We start from the raw sequence: 21,777 nt of genomic DNA, 5'->3' as shown, positions 1-21,777 counted from the left end.
TTCACATCAGGATGGGAAAAGAGTTGACAACTTAAGCTTAAAAAAAATACAACAAAGATGTTCAGGTACGTTTTTTTTTTTTCCTTTTTATGCCCAAAGGGCTATAATAAATGGATGAAAACCCACTTGTAGATGATATCATTCAAATTCACTGTGTGCAGTCACTGAATTTCTTTTTATAACTAACTGCTACCTAAACCAGGCAGGCACTATGCAATGTAAAAGTGATCAACGCTATGAATAAAATCTATTTGATGATCAACACCATAAATTAAATCTATTTGATGAGACATGAAAGCTTTCAGTGTTGTTTGAATTGCTTGGCAACAATCCACCATATGAACACATGCCTGTCATCAGATCTTCACAATTTGAGTTCTTCTCTTTCTTCATTATCACTCATGCTGCTGACTGTGGTTGTTACTCATACCCACTTTACAGGTAGGAACCTAAGACAGAGAGTGACTTGGGTCTGTTTCCTCAATATTCAATATAAGCCAATGAAAGTCAGGCACTTGAGGGACTTTGAAGTTCTGGAGCAAAGTGCCTTGACTGGCATCGGAGAGGAAGTCTGTTGCAGAGCAGGAAATTGAAGCCAGATCTCACTGTCCAGCAACAGTCTAGACTCCCTGTCCTCTTCCTTTCTTCCTAATATTGTAGAAACTTCAATTACTGGAAATCAAAACACACATTAACTTGTAGTTTAATTTGGTTTCATTAAAATCTAAAATGCAATTCTGAAAAAACAGCCTATTACAATCCACAGACCAAAGAAATTCATGATAAAACTTTGCTTTGGTTTCCTGCTTGCCACACCATCATGACAACACAAATTAATTCCTTGAATCCCATCAGAGGTCCTGTGTTATTTCTTCTAATCTAAATTCTGAGATTCTGAGCTCTGGTGAGTGTATTTTTAATCAAATATTATTATGACTAGTACCACTAAGATACTTATTGTGTTATTTGTATAAGAAGAGATATTTCATCCCCCACGAATGTAATACCTACTTTATTAGTAGGTTAGTAGGTGTTTTGAGTTATTATGGTAATTCTCAATGCTTGCAGGAGAGGAAATTAAACCTTGATATTTCTGAGTAGGTCACATGGTGACAAGTCCTTACTTCCACACACTTAGAACAGAGTCTACTAGTAAAGCTCCTCAGATCTACATCAAACCAGTACCACCACATAGTCAAATGTTAACCTTAAATAAAATGTACAACCTGGGATCTGTTGTATCCTATTTTAGCTGCAGAAAAGGCAGGTAACAAATTTGATTATTTTTATAACCCATAGACAGAAAGAAACACCTAACAGGAGAAAGACATCATAAACCAAAATTCATCCTTCAGGTATGCAGAATCGAATCCTCCCAGTATAATCTATTGTTGCCAGAAAACTTACACTGTCATCCTGGGCTACTCAGTCTCTGTTTAAGACTATTCTAGTCTGTAACTATTGCTAAGATTATGTGAGGAAATCCGTTCCCTCTTCCTGAGATCACAAGCTTGATGTCAAGATCTATGAACAGTGATGCAAGAGCTGAACCCTGCCAAATGTATGACAGAAACTGTAGACATGATATTTCTACATGTATACAGAAACTGTAGACACATACTAAATATAAATCCAGAGTGAAGTGATATTTACTCTATAAATAAACATGTTCTGGTTGAATCGTAAGAAGAGTGACAAAAGAAGGACAGACATAGCTGGTAAATCCAGGAAATAACCATATTACTGTGACTAGAGTACACTCAACACAACAGTAGTCTTGCATGAGGCCTTAATCTTGACCAAAGACCATCACTGATGGAATATCTCATTCAGTAAGAAGAGGGGGCATTCAGGAGGAGTTGCATACAAAACTCACTCTGTACTTTTTGTTACTTTCATGTATAATATCTGCTCTGTTTTTAACTTCTAACAGACAAAATCTAATATTTTCATCATACATCTCTTTGGGTTTTTGGTCTTTCTTGGTGGAAATCGTGAAAAAAAACTTGGTATGAGATCAACATCTGCACAACAAAGCATGATGTTCATACCCTTAAAGTAAACTTCCGTCAGGACAAAGGAACACTGCAGCTGGTTTAAAGAAGTTCACAGAATCATAGAATCATAGAATCACAAGGTTGGAAACGACCTACAAGATCATCTAGTCCAACCGTCTTCTCATCACCATTGCCACCACTAGCACTAAACCATATCATGCAGCACGTCATCCAGACGCCTCTTGAACATTGCCAGGGACAGCGACTCCACCACTTCCCTGGGCAGCCATTCCAGTGCCTGACCACTCTGAGAGAAAAAGTTCTTCCTTATGTCTAAAATTGCACTCATTGCAGAAGTATATCAGGTCAAAGCTATATAGAGATTTTCAATGGTGTTTTTGGGCTTCACAGTACAAACGTAAGTTCCTTCTTCCTAAGAATTTGTCCTTAAGTCTGAGTTACCTCACAATAATAAGGCATGCTGATCAGTGCAGGTAGGAAGTATTACATAGAAGTGTCAAGATCTAGTAGTAAGTAATATGCAAATACAAAAAATCATTAATCAGTGTATTTGACCTGTATAAAATAAATTAGTTCTTTTCCCTCATGTTTTACTTGTCTTGCTCTGTATCTGCAGAGTACATAAATATGCATCTGCATGGATATCTATGTATATGACAGGCATTTAGCTTATGTTTCCCAGAAAGAACATTGCCCAGCAAACACAAGGATTTCATCCGTTTAAGGGTAGCCTTGAGTTGAAGAAGGTGTTAAAGATAAATTTTCTAGGAAGAAAGCATCTGACTGCATATATTATCATTCCCAGTCAATGTGCAGGAGGGACATAGCAAAGATAGGAAAAACAATACTTTCAGCTGGTTGCAGCTTAAATCTCCTTCTCTTTGAATAGCCCTTGATAGGGAACTACTCACATCTGGTCCCTGTTTCATACTCCTAAAGAATCTTCAGCATCCCCTCAGCCCCAAGCTTTGATGGGCACAGAGAGCCATAGAGCAGTGTGCTAAGACAGATCTAAACTCAGTCCATGATTCACCACCTGGATTTGGTTGCAGAGGTGTCCATCACACAACAACAAGGCACCAGGCACTGTGAGGAGCCTCTCATGTTGGAGTTCTGCTGTGGAAAGACCAATGCCTTCCATCAAATTAATCCTTTTTTTCTGGCCATGTGCCAGCAGTTGTATTCAGAATGTGAAACCTAAAATGGTGAACTGCTGCAGAAGACTTACCAAGCATGCATTTGTTATTTCTGCTAGGTTAATGTGTCGAGGTGGGGGATAAATATTTTTATGAACAGAATTACTCCCCTAATTTTGGATGGGGTGCAGCAGCGATGATGATGTTGAAGCCCTCTTCCATTTAGGACATGAAACATATTCAAAATACTCCCACCTAAAAAAATGTCAGTAGTTTTAACTACATTAACAGACTCCCAGATTACTGTTATCATGGCAAATCATTAAGCAATGTTAGTAGAAATCATAAGTCAGATATTTCCCTATTCAGATCCAATTGTATTACTTGCTAGAGGATGAACCAATCATAAAAATTTTCAAGACCATAAATGATCTTCTGCTCTCCTACAACGTCACATGTCCAAGAATTTCAAAGCACTTTATAACAAGTCATTAAGCTTCACAATACACTTATGAAAAGATACAATTAACCCCATTACACTTACAGTGGAAACTAAAACAGAGGCTAATTGCTCAAGAACAGCACTAGGAAAAAGGGCCCAGCAATCATAGAAATTAAGGAATAGTAAATCCTCCCGGGTCTTCAAATCCTCCAGTTATCATATGTCACACATAACATACATTATAAGTTCAAGCTAATCCACTGTTAAAAACACTCAGGGGCTTTTGCTTCCATTAAGCACCTACTTGAGATTTTGACTTCCAGTACTCACTGGCTTAAATTCGGATATACTAGTTGCCATCCACTTGTGCCATGTTTTTTGTTGTTTTTTTTTCTATTTGTTTAACCAAATGCAACATCAGTAACACAAAGATCATCTATACTATCACAGTCAGGCTTTTTTACAAAAGCAACAAATTCTAAAATAAATTTCTCTGACATAAACAACAACCTCAATTGTGCAATTTCATGACTGTTTATATTAATATAATGAGAAAGTTTTATCTTTATTCATAAGGGATACAGTGTTTGTTGCCTAGATTCTATTTTTTCTGCATCAGCTTTTGACTCTAACATTCAATGTCTATTAGGTAATGTGCAATGATGTGCGACATCTTTTCCTTCTTTATGAAGAAATAAGAAGTCACAGTGCCATCTTTCATCTACATGCTGGTTTTCATATGCTTTCCTTTGCCACTCAAATGTCATTCAGAGCACTTATATACTTTCACGAAACAGATCTTTCAAGGTTGTAGTCTGAAATACTAGATTAAAAAAAGTGTGGCCCACAGTGGCTGCAAGGTAACTTCACTTTCTCCCTTATAGAGAAAGACGCAGCAAGTCTACTACTCTACTGATCTAATCTTGATCTATTCTGGGGCACTGCTTGGAAGCACATCTAAATGGATGCAGAGCAATTTCAGGGAGTTTATGATCTTACGAGTGAGCAGTGTGGTGGTAGCACATTTTTAATGTGCACTATAACTTCACCCACATGATCAAGTTCCATGGTATCTGCAGTAGAAGGTGACCTTTTACTACCTGTTCATAAAAGCCAAGCATGCAATTTTGAGCCTTGTTGTTTTCTATAGAATGTAAGCAAATACACTGCATATTTTTATGCCACTAGGTATATAATTTAGAGTCGAGGTGAAATCAGAAGTTTTTGTAACACTGATCCTTAATTAGCAAAATTCTAAGTGCTTATCAAAAAAACCAAACCAAAACAAAACAAACAAAAAAAAAGAAAAAGAAAAAAACAGAATCCATTAAAAATAAACAAACAAACAAACAAAACAAGACTGTTTTCAAGCTTCAAGTCACAAACCAGCATTTTGCTATGCAGAATTTTACAACAGCCACGAGAGAAGGTGTCTTCTCTTACCAGATCAGCTCGCATTCAGAGAGACTTCATACAATGTGAAGCAAGATAAACAGTGATACTGTCAAAAAGCATGAGTAAGGACCCAAATTTACATGAATCACTATGTAGAAAAGAAGAAAATAAAAATTTGTAAATTTGTGGGAGTTTTTTATCTCCCAAATATCAGGCAGCTGTTCGAGCCATTAGGTTTAATGGCTTCATCCACTTTTTTTTAATCCACTTCATTTGCTTCCTAACTAATCGTGCCAGTGCAAAGACAATGCAGACTGCTTCATGTCCACGTAAAAGATGTGTTTTGCACAAAATCAAAGACAAAAAGAGAATCATAGAATCACAGAATATCCTGAGTTGGAAGGGACACACAAGGATCATCATGTCTAACTTCTCCACACAGTGCCACCCAAATATCAAACCCCACATGTGAGAGCACTGTTCAAATGCTCCTTGAACTCTGTCAAGCTTGTGGTCATGACCACTGTGCTGGGAAGTCTATTCCAGTGCCTGAACACACTCCTGATGAACTTTTTCTTGATATCCAATCTGAACCTCTTCTGTCATAGTTCATGCCACTCCTTTGTGTTCTACCACTGGGCACCAAAGAGAAGAGGAGTATTTGACTAAATCTATAAACATAATGTATACATTACATAAACATATAAACATAAACATATACATTACATTACTGCTTCGTGCAGAAATCTAAGGAAAGGGAGTGTTGGGTTCCAGCATTACCTAACTGTTGTCTCACATCATTAAGGAATATAAGTCGAAAGAAGGAAGAAGGTTGGGATCGTTCTTCTACTCTTCAGAATGTTATACAAACCTCAAGCCTTGTAGTTGAGCCTCCTCAAGCCTCCTCCTTGTAGAGGAGGGTTCTAGGCTGCTATTCAGAGCAGACTTGTTCTTCATGCAAACAGACTCTGTGGAGCAAAGGGCAAATCAAAACTGGGTATTTCCCATGAGAACCTGTAGTCCAGTGCCAGGACTGATTAGCATTGCTGTAGGAGGTTGCTAGGCACTGCTGGACAAGCTGCCTACAGGAAGTTTCAAAGGTCCTGCTACAGATGGCATACTGAGAGAGATGAGAGCACCCACACAAAAAGACCTTTCTTTAAGGGCAATGTAAGGATCATCAGTGAGAAAGTGATTTGACTCTAAACAGAGTTTTACACCATCACACACAGACCTTCTGTACAATTTAAGAATCAGAATGAAATCTAGGGACTTAAAAGGTAATCCTAGAACAGGAAAAGTGCTGGTGCTTAAATTAATCTATTTATTTACTGACTTATTTCTTCTCACACAGAATGGATAAATAAGGCAGCAGTAAAAACAAAATTGAAATAACTGCATTCAAATTCCTACTTTTTGTTTACGCTGGTCATAACAATTTCTACTTCTTTTTGCCTATGTTCAGCAAGAAGAAGAATATCAAGAAGGTGAAGACTATCTAAAAAAGAAGACAAAGACAAAAGAAGAAGACATCAAATCTCTTTGATTATAGCCACTAAAAAGGCAACGGGTGTTCCATTTCTGTTTATTATAAAAACCTTTTCATAGATAGCAGGCCAACCATTTATTTCAAGTGGAAAAAATTAGCCCTGAATAACTATCTATGTCATGGTTCAAACACTAGACCTGTGCTTTCTGCATGAAGCACTGGCTGAGGTTCTGGGGCTGAGGTTCAAAGAGCATCAGACCAGCTATAAAACTGGTTCTTTCTGGAAACAAAAGAAGTCATGAATGAGTGGGGTCTCTTCAGCCTGGAGAAAAGGAGGTTCTGGTGAGACCTGATAGAGACCTTTCTGTATTTAAAGGGGAAAGAAGGAGACAGATTCTTTAGTTGGGTCTGCTGTGATGGGACAAGGGGAAACAGTTTCAAAATAGAAGGGGAGATTTAGAATGGATATAAGGAAAAAGTGTTTTACAATAAGGGTAGTGAAGCTCTGGAACAGGTTTCCCAAAGATGTCGTGAATGCCCTACCCTTGGAGACATCCAAGCCCAGGCTGGATGGGGATCTGAAAAACCTAATCTAGCTGTAGAGATCCCTGTTCATTGCAGAGGATTTGGATGGACTAGGTGACCTTTAAGAGTCTGTTTCAACTTAAACGAGTCTATGATTCCATGGTTGTATGATCTCCCTCTCATCTTGACATCATTATCTTTACTGGAACATAAATTTTCTGCTGATGGAAGATTTTGAATTTCCTGCTAAAGGGAATAGCTTTTTAGTTATTTGGATCCTGTTGTTTATCTTACACATTTGTAAAGTTAATGCCATTCATATAATTGCAACTTTGAAGAAGTACCATCATTTTACAGATAAGACAGAGACAAGGACAAACCATTTGCCCTTCTGTCTATGTCTTCTGTTTCAGTCTGTAGGCTACAAGATTTTTCCGAGCTGCCCCTTCCAGTCCTGCCAACAGGAAATTAAACCAACCAGCACTCCTTGGCTGGAATATTAAATTAAGCAAATATTTGTGAAAAACCCCATGAGTACACTTGAATGCACAGAAAATTCTCTCATTTTTCCAACTTACAATCACATCTAATATATAATGCTAATCTTCAGGGCTATTAATCATAGATCAGTGTCCTACACAACTGTTAAGAGAGCAAAATACTTTGCTGAACTTTGAATTCAATTCCAGATTCATCAAAATTCAATTCTGACTGCGACTTCACTGTATATTTTCTGTCCATATACCAAATATATGGTGAAAATATAACTGTATTTTTACTCTTACAAAATATAAATAAACCACTACTTACACAATGTCCATCATTTTTTAATTAATAAATCAGTGTGAAATTCCAGAAGGAAAACATGAATTCATTGTTTAGATCACTACCCTTGTGTCCCTGCTCTCATATAGCTGCTGTTTGAGTACTGTCCAGCCATAACTTTTGTTGAAGAAACTGGAACCAGGTATGTAGAGAAGTTCAGATTTTTATTTTTTAATTTTTTTATTTTTTTATTTTTTTTATTTTTTTATTTTTGTTAGTGCTGGAATAAAATCTTAAGAAAAGAAAAGGCAAGTTGATGTTGATCTCACACTGTAGGTTTCTCCTGTTTCTTTCTTTTAGATTGAGAAATTATGCCAAAACATTATGTAAAATCCTGATCTAGCTGTAAATGTATCTGTTCATTGCAGAGGTTGGACTAGATGATCTTCAGTGGTCCCTGTTAATTCAAACAACTCTATGATTCTATGATCATTTCTTATTGTTTGCTGGGGCAGCCACAGGCACCACTTGCTCTCTCTGTTGCCTGATTCAACTTTGCTGCTTTTTATTATTACTTCCTAATTTGCACATAGACATGAAGCTCAAAGTGCAATCATAGCCTTTTTGTGCCAACCCTTTTACAAACAGAAAGGAATTGCCTCTCTGCAAAACTTCCTGCAACTTCTTTTATAGTAAACGGAAAGACATAGGAATGATTCAACTTATCTTAAAATAGACACATTAAATTACTCCCTCAAATTACCTATTTCTTTATTCTGACTATAAAGGTAGCCCAGCTGCTTTGCTTAGGAGGAGATGCTCACAGCGGAGACATCAGCAGTTAGATGATTCCTACACTTAGTCAGAGGTTCCCATGGCTTCTTCCACCTCACAGATATAATTCAGGTTGCAGATTATTTATTGCCTTCCCATAGAACACAAACTAACACATAAGACAAATATTTCCTGAAAGTATCAAAAATTTGTTAGAATAAGGTTTGTTCTGAAGCTTACACGTAAATAATGGAAAATATTATTTTCCACTGTGCAAAACACCCTCATTGAAGAACAACCAATATTAGCTGTACCTTAAGGTATGTACATATGTTTCAGATAATGAATATGAGGTTCTTGTATAAAAATGTAACCTATTTATCTAAGGATTCTTCACGGAGATCAACATTACCACCTCTGTTCAACTGATGGGGCACAGACATGAGAGAGGGCTTGCCAACAGTACTCCAGAATCCAAGTTTACTGCTTTATCCCTCAAATCCTCTCTCGTGCAATCACTAAGACATCCCAATACTCCCAGGAAGTCATCGCTCCCTGCAGCATTCCTATAATGGCTCACTCACCAGAACACTGAGATACAATAATGGAATCACAGAGGTTGGAAAAGACCTCTAAGATCATCTAGCTCAATTGTCCTCTTATCACCAATATTGCCCACTAAACTATGCCCCTCAGTGCTACATCTACACTTTTCTTGGACACCTCCAGGGATGATGACTCCACCTCCTACCTGGGCAGCGTGTTCCAGTGCCAAACTGCTCTTTCTAAGAATAAACTTTCCCCAGTATCCAACCTGAACCTCTTCTGGTGCAACTTGAGGCCATTACCTCTTGTCCTAAAAATTCACCATCCATAAATATTTTTAGAAAAAGTCTGAAGAAGTGCTCATGGTCCTCATACAAAAATAAAATTGCAGCTTCCTGAATTGTTTACATTTAGTTCTTATTATTTTAGACTCTAATTTTTTTTTTCTGCACAGATGTTTGGTGAAGTCTCCAGATTATCATAAAAATCATCAACCAGAAATACCTAAACCTGAAAGTAAAAAAAAAAATGAAGAGACTGAGGAGACTGTGATCATGATGGGTCAGCTCCTTATTGGGAAGGCCCTCCAACACATGGCTGCAGACACAACTCATCAATATGACCACTCACTCTTCAGCACTTCAGACACATGGAAGATCCTCCCTTTAACAGGTTACTAGCAGTCTTGAACAAAGTCATCTATGCCCTTTTATTTATAAGTTGAACAAGTGAAAATCTATAAAAACAAGGGGAAGATGTTATGGCTTTAAGTTGTGTCAGGGGAAGTTCAGGTTGAATATTAGGAAAAAATTCCTTCTCAGAAAGATTGGCGAGGTATAGGAACAGGCTGCCCAGGGAGGTGGTGGAGTTAATGTACCTGGAGGTGCAGATGTAGTGCTTAGAGTACTTAAAACAAGGTTTAGTGGATAATATAGTGGACAGTTGGACTAGAAGATCTATCTCACAGATCTTTTCCAACATTAATGATTCTAACATGATTCTGTGACGATTTTCTGAAGGTTTTAAAACACTGTTGCTGATGCTTGAGAATACACATTATTCAGCGGAGGAATGCTCACACAGATTCCTTATTAAGCTAAAATAAGCTGAATTTGAACGTGCCAAAGCAACATTTTTCAGGCTCAGACATTTTCACTGCATCATCATTTTCCTACTTAAACGTTTGAAGACTCTTGAAATACTAAATTTAGCATATTTATATTTAGAATAAATGCAGAAGTTATATTTGGATTAAATAATTTCTAAAGGAGACACAATTATTTTTAAATTCCTTGATCAAAAATTTCAGAATGTTTTCTCCCTTAGTAAAACTTTTAATTAAAGCTGCACATTTTTAAGATGAATCTTTTATCTTAACCTTGCCTTTTGACACTTCCAATTAGCCTCATGGAAAGAATTAAATAAAATGGCCTCTCTACCAATACATTGATTCAGGGAGGATAAAAAGCAAGATAACCTATTCATTTCCTTCTATGAATGATGCTAGTATAAATGCAGTCTCTTATCACCATACTGTTCTATAGCCAAGGTTTATTTCCCAGACATGCTGACATGTGGGACGATAGAATAGTTTAGTACTTATCAACAGCATAAAGTTTTGTCAGTGCATTCTTAGATTGTTTTGTTAAAAATTGCTTGTTAAAATGTTTCCTTAAAAATGTTTGCTTCTTTTTTCAAACTCACTGACAGTTCCCTAAGAGTTCAGTTACAGGATTCACTTCTAAAAATAACTTCAGAAACTTAGTTTAGCAAAAATTTGCTTGTTTTGTCACCTAATTGTGTAGCAGGTACTTTATATATTTATTTGAAATATTAATTCAGATGAGAAAGAAAGTAAAGGACATCACAATAAGATTTTTTTTGTTTGTTTTTTTTGTTTTTTTTTTTGCTTCAGTACAGAGCAGGAAGAAACAATTGTCTGGATGCAATTACTCACTGAATCAGTGAAAAGAACTATTCAAAGTTTAAGATGGTGGTGGTGGATACTGAAGGACTTGCACAGTTGGACTCTGCATCTGAAGAACAGATTTCTATTTTTACCAGACCTTCAAGTGGGTTCTGATGATGATTTTTTTTCCCTCAGACATACTGTCCAGGGAAAAGGACCCTGTGGCATGTATTGGTGCTTACAAACCCTTTCCAGTTATGGCATCCTTTTCTGATCATGGTCAGTTTTTGCTCAGTTCATCTCAATTTCAGATGCTGTTCAGCAGCTCCAATACAGTGGTCTATCACATTGCTTCTCTGCCATCCACTTTATATGTCCCAGCTTCTGGCAAGAAGGAAGGGAAGAATACACAGATATATTTCAGTCCGCAAGGCAAAACTTCCCAGTCACAAATGTTCCTTTCCAATTTGTATACTTTGAGCCATAACGTAAACCTTTGATTGGAAAAGCAACAAGACATACACTCAGAACTAGCATGTATGTCAAGGATATCTTTTGCTTCTTCCTCTTTTTCTTGTGTGCAGATAAACATTCTTCTCGTTTACTGTGTATCACTGAATTCTGTTTTGTTCATGTATCTCCCAATAGAGAAGGACTTAGGGGTCCTGGCAGATAAGAAGCTTGACACAAGAGTAAGGGAAATAATTGTCCATCTCTATCTTTACCCCTCTCTCTAGTTTTAAAAGAAGAAGTGAAGCTGTTGGAGTGTGTCTGGCAGAGGGCCACAAAGCTGTGAGTGTCCCATCCCTGAACTGAAGGCCAGGTTGAATAGGGCCCTGGATGGCGTGATCTGATGGGTGGTAACCCTGCTTATGGCAGGGGGTGTTTAACTAGATGATCTTTAATGACCCTTCCAAATCTTTTTATAATTCTCTGATACCAATTCTTAAAATTTTGGAGTGTCTTTTAATGTCTCAAAGGTAATAAGGGTTTGTAAAACAACCAATCCCCAAAGCAACTCTTCTAATAACAAGATCCTCTTTAGATAAAATCCATATTTGTCAGGTATGCTTTACTTTACATATAAAATATGTATTTATTTCAGATTAATTTGACAAGCCTTGAAAATAAAAACATATTTTTGCTAAAATTTGAATCTCTAGCCTCCTTTCTCATGTTTCAAAAGCAGTAAACTTATCTTCACTTAATGGAGGTAGAAATTGTCTTTCAAAAAATTATTGAAGCTAATGACTGCAATTTCACACTATTCCACAAGTCACGGTGCTGTTTCTTCATGCTCTAATGAGCAACAGAATACAAATGCCTGTTTCGAGTGTATTAAGAAACACTTTATAAGAGAAGGTTTTTTCTTTAAAAGTTAATGCAAAACTCCTTCAGTGGAAATTTCTTTGAAATGTCCAAACAGTAACAAAGAAATAAGGATCAGTAATTGTCTATTAAAAACAGACATGAATAGTTGGCCAAGGGACATATTATAAATATAGTTGGCCCTTGACATTAGGTCTGAGATAGTCACAGAATTAACATTTAATTTATAGAAAAAAGCAAAATTATCTTGCATGTATTCATAATAGTGGATCAGGAACTGGTCTAGAAAAATTCAGGCACAGGTTGCAGTAATGTCCTTCATTTTCTCATATTCTCTTCCAGTTTCCTTTCCTCATGTCCCATTTATATACTGTTAATTTTTCCTTGACACTTAATGTCAGTTATACCATTTTATAAGAAATCCTCAAACCAGATGTGCATGAAACATCTCTACAGCATCAAAAGATCTAATGTGTAATATCATATCTTGTCTCCACTGCCTTGTTGGAGATAACTAACAAAGAAATGCACATTCCTTGTCTCTCTTTGGCTTTCTGCACTTAGCAAATAGCCCAGTTTAACAGAGTAAAATTAGGTATAGTACTGCTACAGTCTACTAAAGATTAGACTGATAGGTAACAACTTATCTTAAACACTTTCTATTATTTTTCATATTTTCAGAACAAGTTGCCAAAAATATTTGTCTGCTTAGAAAGTCTTCTTGAAAACAGGTCATGTGGTGATTCTGCAGGGGAGAAGCAAAGGAAATCTGGACTCAAATCGAAGTCCTAAGTAATTTCTTTAGATGTAAACTATGCTAAGTAATTCTTTCCTAATGTTCACATAATATTTTACCCTTATCTGTAACATAAAAAGGTAAGCAGCTACTCATTGCTATAGTGTATGAGAATAAGATACAGGAGATCTAAAAACAGTTCATACAGCAAAATCTTGCTGCAAATTTCACTAATAAAGAATATGTCTCCTTCCAAAAAGTAATACCTCCAGGTGGCATGTATACTACTGCAAAACACTGCAGAGAAAACTCAAAAATAAGCATTTATTGAGATTTGTCTTCATTGGCTTCTTCAACAATGTAATTCAACTTCCTCTGTTTACCCCAACATATCACCTTCTTTAAGAAACCTCCACCTGTATTAATCCGGTCTCCACTGCTCTCCATTCTTCCATGGTACAGGAAATTAAGATAAAAACAGCTAATCTTAAATGCTTCAGACCATTATTATTTCTTCCATTCACCAATGATCTTGCGTGCTCATAGGCAAATTTTAAAATAAAAATGTTTTAAAAATATATTAAAGATAAGCTCCTTGTATTTTCTACCTATAGCATAGAAAACACTTAATGCATGTTCATATTTCTCCGAATTCCTGTGCTAAAATTTATACAATAGTTCAAACTCCTCTGGAAGACATTTAGCCTATCACAAAATAACTCAGCCAATGAGTGAATTATACCAATATGCTGCTATGAGATGCTGCTTTCACTTTCCCAGATCCTTTGTCTGCTTTTCACATTCAGCCTAATGTATGCTGCAGGTGAACATCATTGTACCACAATTATAATAAACCATTCTGATGAAAAAAAAAAAAAAATCCGCTCAAAAAGGCGCTTTTAGAGTTTGGCTTTAAGACACATCTACATCAGCTCAGCCCTTCAGAACTGACGCTGAAACTGATTTTCCATGCCAAGAAAAAGTAGTAAGCATAGCTTGCTCTTCATAAGCTAAAAGCAGGCTCCATCAGTCATGATGCCTATTCAGAGACATGAAGCTAAATCTCAAGGGATTTCAAAGCCAACATGAAAGAAACCAAAGGCTGTGCTCAGCCAGCCTTGTTCCCTTTCTCCTCTTCAGCACTGAGGAAGTCACTAGTCACCAGGCTACTTTTGTTTTTAAGGAAATGCACTGCACTCTTTTCTTGGTGGTGCACAGCAATAGGACAAGAATTGAAGGCCTAAAACTTGAACAAAGGAAGTACCATGCTAACATGCAGAAGAACTTATTTACAGTAAGGGTGATGGAGCACTGGAACAGGTTGCCCAGAGAGGTTGTGAAGTTTCCTTCTATGGAGATATTCAAGACCTGCCCAGACACCTATCTGTGCAACCTATTCTAGGGAACCTAATATGGCAGAGGGGTTGAACTCGATGATCTCTTGAGGTCCTTTCCAACCCCTGTAATTCTGTGATTCTGTGACTAACAATGGTGAGAGGTATTAAATAATTGTATATACTTTTTGTATTTATATTTACATGTATATATGTATATGCTACAGTCTGAGTCAACAGAAGATAATGTGCAGCCTTAATGATCTACAATGCCAAGATATAAGGGATACTGGTCCTCAGCACAATTTTCTATTGTTTTAGCTGGTGTACATAGCTCATTCTTTTCTTACAACATAGTCAGGATGCAGCAGACTTACGGACCATGTGGTAGCTCATTAGAACTCCTGTACGCGTTGCTAGTTCTGCCCTGGGCATGCTGGCAACTGCTACACAGTGGCTTCACTTCTGCTGAATTCTTGAGAATTATGTCTTTTCTGATCATGCATCTGAAAATACCTAGCAGGTTGCAAACTAAACATTGCTAATGCTGTCAGTTCTAATAGTTTTATTGCAAATCCCACAGAAGTTAATTAAAAATGTTGCATGCACTGGAAGAAAAATATTACTACTAATGATTTCTAGGAAGTTTTACTTCTCATGATGCTAAGAACCCGATAAGGAAAAGATCAAAAAGATTTTGTTTACACCAAACTCAACTACTTTTGCCTTCATTCTTTTTGGTGAATTAGGAGTTTATTCACTATGTAAATGTCCCATCCCTGGAAACGCTCAAGGCCAGGTTGGACAGGTTGCTGGGCAGCCTGATCTAGTGCCTGATTTACTGGTTTGGCAGCCCTGCCTATGCCAGGGGGGTTGGAACTGTGTAATCTTTGAGGTTTCTTCCAACCCAAATAATTCTATGACTCTGTGATTCTGTATAATGCCACCCTGTATTAGTATAGCACTGCTATGCTAGGAAATACTAGAAGAAATTTAATTACCTCCTATCCCAGCTATGCCCAAACTCAGAGAGTCTTCATTGGCATGAGAATTAGAAGAATATTACAGCTTCCTTGCCATTAAGTTCAGTCCCATTAAATAATGCTCTCTCACAGACCTATGAAATCAATTAAGTACTTGCATAGATAGCCAAGAAGAAAACATTTAAAGCTTTAACCCCCTGTCTTGATGTTAGCTCTATAAAGCTATTAAACTCCAGTCTGGATTTCATTAGCACTGTGCAAGTCAGCAGCTAATTCTGTAACCACACTGCCTGCCTCGCCTCTCTGCTATTCATGTCTAATATGAATTGTTTTGAGAAGTGAAAGGAAACAGAACACTGAGGTGTATCAGGCAAAAGAAAATACTGACATGACTAAAACAGAAAGGGAGAAAACGGTTCAGTTTTTTCTTTACATAAAATTGCCATTCTTAGTGCAATACAGAACAGGAGTGTGGGTTTTTCTGATTGTTTCTTTGTGTTGCTGGGTTTTTGTTTTTTGTTTTTTTTTTCTTCCATACAAAGAAAAGTTTTAGCTATATTTCATAGAATCATAGAATGGCTTGGATTGGAAGGGACCCCAAGGATCATCAGGTTCCAACCCCCCTGCCTCAGGCAGGGCCACCAGCCTCCAGAATTTTAGTTCTAGACTGCTTATGCCAGAATCTGCTGAAAATTTAGGATATTTACAGAGAATGAAGGAACACTAGAACAAAATGAAAAATCATTTTCTTACTTCCTTAAGGATTTTTCATACAAAAAGGTATATCAAACTGAGATAGATTTTTTTTTTCAGAAATAATTTCTTTACTCAGAGTTTGAGTTCTTGAATCTTTTTTTTTTTTTTTTCAGACAACTTTGGATTTTTAATAATTATTTGTATTTTATAAAAATACAGTTTCCATAATTATTTTATATTTCAGTATATTATTAAATCTTAGTTAATTGAACCAGACTTTCAAATTGGAAAAAAATATTAAAGGATGTGAATATTTAATCCACGAAAGAATGTTTAATTGGATCAGTTCAAATGTAAAAAGTAATAAAATAATTAAAAATGCGTTTTTATGTTTGGTGTAATATTCAAACTGAAGAACTCATCAAACTTGCATTCACAGTTTTTTGTCCTCTCAGAGCAATACTGAAAAGGAGTCTATTGGTTTTTCTGTACAATCTCATAGAATAGCAAAACAACTTCTTCCACTGTCAGCAAGGAAAATCATAGATAAAATAAGAGGGCATGAATTTCCACTGATTTTCTGACATGGAATCCCAGCAGAGAAAATTCAGTTTAAATTTTACAAGTACTTACAGAATCTATGCTGGTAATAAATTAATTGATGCTTTGGCAATTGTTGTGATGTGTGTCTGGAAATGTGAAAATTATAAGATATATATGGAGAACATCTATTGGAAAACTCTTCAATTGACCTACAGTAGGACATTGCTTTATCAGTGGATATCTTTACACTAAAGATCATAATCCAAGTCTGCATCAGTTTCCTTCAGTCTGAACTTGGCCATGGATTTGGTAAGGTTTCTGTCAGCACTCACTAGTGTTCATTAACTTAGATGTTCCCACTTCTATAGGGCATGAGGGAGACATTGCACAGTACTGTGTACATTTTTACAGCAAGAAGTGAAGAATTGTCTTTGAATGAACAATTTTCCCACAGTATACAATTTTGTTTTGTCAATGTTTCAGTCCCAGCCCAATTCATAAAGCTCCCCAGATCTTGCAACTCCAGGAAAAAAAATATATATACATATACATCTAAGTAATATCTGGATTGCACAGTACTTTCCTGGACCACTGCTGTACACCTGAAGTCTAACTCAGTAACATCCCACATCAGAATGAAGTCAAGAGCAGCCACAGATCATAAAGAAAATCCAGGTCAGACTCAGAAATTCATGGCCATTCTTCACCCATTCCCCACACACATCCTCCTTCTCTGTGCCACACCATCTGCAGTCATGTCAGAGTCCTCAGGGACCAGTTTACCTGTCTGTTCTGCAATTGTAGCAAACAGCCTGTGGGGAATCCTGGATGGAATCTTCAGTCCAGCTCTTATCTGGTAATACCTGAGAAGAAAGGATTAGAAATGGCATGCTGTTACACAGTTGGCTTGACCTGACTTAAAAAATCTTTGAGAAAACATCTTAGGTATCCATAGACAAACAAAAGCCCCTGTAAGAACTGAAATGCTCAGAAATACTGAACCTTTTCTTCTGCTGTGTAATTTTAGCTACAGTCATAATTTATACTGCTGCTAATCAGGATCATCCTATTTCACAGCAGTCTGAGTAGACATGGAGACCAAATGTGTGATTGATAAGGAAAAGTTGTAAAAAGATCTTGGCTTTCTGTACGGAAAAGAGGAGTTGAGAAAGATCTGTGGTAAAATGCAGTGAGATCAGACACTGATCAGAGAGACAAATAAAGAGAGACAAATACTTAATACAAAATAAGGGAAGAGGAAACTTCTGCAGAAAGAAAACAAATGTTCTCATCTCAGACCTGGAAAAACTCATTTCATACATAGGTATTATCATTATTCTGTTCCATACAGGAACACAACATATTGTCATTAGCTTTAATCATATCTAAAGAAGTTGTGTTCTAGTTATTTGCTATTCTGTAGGTGATTCCTACTTTAAGTGAAGGATGACAAAAGAGAAGAAAACACCAGCAGTTTCACCAGCTCATTACAGAAGATGCAGGACACTTCAGAAAGTTTGAAAACAGGAGCTCAGTCCAAACAGAGAAAGAAACTTACAGAATTTTCCCTTGTCAGCACTTTCGTAAGTAAGGAATAACAGGCAGTGCATATAAGCTCCTGTGTAGCACAGGACACCACTGTTTATTTGCAGCTCTCCCACTGAGATGCTGAAAAGCCATGCCAGCGCCAATGCCTCTTTCTTTGCATTTTCCTTCCTACAGTGTGTTTGGTCTGTTCATTTATAAATTCCTCACAACGGGGTTATCTCGCAAGTGGTTGGAGATATTTTCATCCTGATTTGTGTTCAGCCTCTAAACACAAAAATCAGAATTGTAAAGGTCTATCCTGAAGGCGTTAAGACAGCTGAATTACTTCTTCAGGAAAGTACGTACAACAGTACATGGAAATGAACTGTTAGAAAGCCCAGTGTTATTTGAATTGCTGAATAAACAACAGCTATAGAGGTTACAGTTACCAATAAAATCTTTACTTGCTATGTAGTAGTGAACAACCTAGATCTCTCTCTTTTGGATTAAAAGCTGAAGATAGGGGTTTGATGAGGAGAGAAAAAAATCTTCAGTGGAAACTTACAGTGGAAATCTCTCATTACCCTACATAATCAATCCTGTAGGTCCTTGTCCTCCTGGAAATAGTCCCAGCATGATCTCTGGCAATTTTTGGTATCCATTTTAGGCTTGGAAATGAAAACTCTGCATTTGTTCTTCAGTTTACAGAATTCTAAACACACAACAGCCACTTAAAAATGCTGTCAACCAAAGCATTTAACTGTGTGATCTTTCTATTTCTTACACTGTTCTTGCACAATGGTGGAAGGTGAATGAATTATATTGGTGTTAATGTCTTCCAAAACAAGTGCAAGAATTATGTTTTAAAACCTTCCATATTTTCATTATTTAACTGGAAAAAAAATAAATAAATACCCTTACTAATTTATCCACAGTTCCAGCATTTCAAAATCATACCAATATGGTATTAGTGGATTTCCACAGCAGTGAAGTAGGATAGTACTTGGTATGGAGGAATTAATATAATGTTACTTCATGTTACTTCCAGTATACTTATCTAAGAATGACCTCCTATAGCTGTCTGGAAATTCTTTTAGATTTTTGTCTCATGGAATTGTGATGGGTTATCCTTGGCTAAGGGTCAAAGTCCCAACCTTTCTCTCAACCACTCTCCTCAGCAAAACAACAGAAAAAAATATTGCAAAATGTCTTGCGGGTCAAAATAAATAGCAGGGGGTCAATTACCAGTTACAATCACTGGCAAAATAGAGTCACCTTGGGGAAAATTAATATGATTTCCTGCCAGTTTGGGTACTATAATACAAAACCAAACATTAAAACACCCCCTACATTCCATGCCATTTTTCCCAGTTTGAACACCACGCCATCACTCCTGACTTTTCTCCATCCCTTTGACCAGCAACAGGGGAAACAGAGTATCCCAAGTTGAAAAGGATTGATAAGGATCATCGAGTCCAACCACTGGCTCCACACAGAACCACCCAAAATCAAACGTTGTGTCTGAGAGCACTGTCAAAATGCTTCTTGAACTCCAGCAGTCTGGGGCCATGACCACTGCCCTGGGAGCCTGCTTCACCTTCTGGTAAGGAGCTTTTTCCTAGTATCCAATCTAACCCAATATCCAGTCCATTAGCTATACCTGGCATATGAGAAATAGGCTAGGTGGTACCCCTCTAAACAGATGGTAAAGAGATGATAGCATTGTTTGGTTTTTTTTGTTTTGTTTTGTTTTTTTTGTTGTTGTTGCTGTTGCTGTTATTATTGGATGTTATTTTTAAATAAGAACAGTGCAGAAAAGCTTATTTAGACTTTAGTAAAGTAGGAATACCATGGAAAATTGCTGGGTAATGAGGAACAGGTGCTACAAAGGAAAGATGAGGAAACAGCAAGCTGATTTCAAGAAAAGATCTAAAGGAACTTGGCACACAGCTCAGCAAAACACAGCAGTCAGATCCCCTCTGTATCTATTAATACACTGAAAGGAAAAACATCAGGAAGGAAGGAGAGTAAGGTACAAGAAAGTACAAAATTGGCACAAGAACAGCTACATATAACTGTCCATGAATAAATGCAATTTAGAAACAAGAAGATGTAGCTGGCAAATGAACAAGGCTGTGAAACTTTCCCCTAGTAGAAGCAGGGATGAAAAAGCCAATTTGTTTTTAGGAGAAACTCAGTAAATTTCTGAATGATTTATAGGACTTGGATCCTTCCCATCTGCAGGACCAGCATTATTTACGTAGGCAGTCTGTACCAGTCCAAATCTCATCTCCCCTGTGAGACTGTCTGCATAGGTCACCTCAGTAGCAATGAATTTGCCATCATCACTTTCACTGGCCATTTGTGAATTGTTCATCTTTAAGATGACTGATAATTTGAATGTTAACTTTGTTTTTCCATGCCAGGACACTCATTAATCCCTGATGACCTCTACTGACTCACCTGGGGCACTGACGTTAGAACCTGCCTTGGGAGCCTGGCTCTACTAATGGACGTGCTTGGTTATACAGCCACGCCTTGCTTCTCCCTTTCAGAAGTCAGAGCTACTGGCACTTTCCAGCTTCTCAGCACAGAGGTGGTCAGACTTCCTCTCAGGAGAACCATTGTCACTCTCAGATGTTAACTGCTCACTTAATGCTCAGGCGAGGTGCAGAGGTTTGTTTCACTGTCTGTTAATTGTTGCTGTCGTATTGAATTGCACAGAGGAAATATTTAGTTTTAAGTGAATCAAATGTTTTTGCTTCAGGGAGCTCATCATGTCATCTCTAGTGATTTACAAAAGGCAGTGCCTAATCCCAAAGGATTCACAACAAAAACAGAAGAAAAACACAACCAGGGAGAAGGCTGGTACCAGCCTTGCTTCTGACACTTGAACTCCATCCTGCCGTTGCTTACTCCTCTCTGACTAATGCCGGATCATCTCATCTCCCAAGGTGCTGCGTACTTGACTTCCATTGCCACTGACATCAGTGGTGGCATTATAGAGATTAGGCTAAGAAGGGTTGGTGAATCTGAGAGAAGAAATTTGGTGGATAATACTGATGTACCTTTCTACCAAACTGGATCACTCCCATCAGGAGCCCTGAGAAACTACACTTCCCCAGTTATTCTTTCAGCCTGGAAAAAAAAAAAAAGTTGCCCAGTAACAATGCCACAGGATAAACTACATAGCTTCTGCCTACTTTGAATTATACCTTACCAACTCTAAGGCTTAAAATTTCATCCTGACTTTGGCTGTATTTTAATAAATAAGCCCTAAGCTAGTAAATACTGCAAACAAACCGACTGCGTGCTGAGTCTTGTCATTCAACCTGGAGTTCCTGTTGCTTCTCAGACCAGATGCCCTGCAGCAGTCCCTGTCAGCAAAACTTCTGTTGAATTACTGCTGCTAGGGAGCTGCAGCAGCACACTGTTTTGGGAAACAATGAGGAAGAGAGACCACCAGAATAGCATGAGACCCTAAATCTCTACCCAAGAAGTAACATCATTGGCTATAAGGAGAGTTTAAACTTGTTATTTTTCTGCAGGAAAGAACATATATTCCATCTCTGGTAATGTTAGTAAGCCTTTTTGTCTTCTGATGATTGTTCCCATATGAGGACTTCTAAA

General features: G+C 37.3%; 1 protein-coding gene across 5 annotated transcripts in view; it reads right to left on the bottom strand.

The window, feature by feature from the left end:
* The window catches only part of FAM135B (family with sequence similarity 135 member B), a 253,776-nt gene that overhangs the window by 84,034 nt on the left and 147,965 nt on the right, over window positions 1–21,777 (bottom strand). For all 5 annotated transcript variants that reach the window (XR_007375706.1, XM_048938962.1, XM_048938959.1 and 2 more), the window contains one exon: window positions 17,404–17,483. Coding sequence is in view for 4 of the 5 variants with exons in the window: in XM_048938962.1 (XP_048794919.1) it covers window positions 17,404–17,483 (80 nt within the window). In the remaining variant the exon portion in view is untranslated. The remainder of the gene's footprint in view (window positions 1–17,403; window positions 17,484–21,777) is intronic.

This window comes from Lagopus muta, chromosome 3, assembly GCF_023343835.1.
Source record: "Lagopus muta isolate bLagMut1 chromosome 3, bLagMut1 primary, whole genome shotgun sequence".
Lineage (NCBI taxonomy): Eukaryota > Metazoa > Chordata > Aves > Galliformes > Phasianidae > Lagopus > Lagopus muta.
The sequence above is the reverse complement of the archived record's forward strand: the minus strand, read 5'-3'. Positions and strand labels throughout refer to the sequence as shown.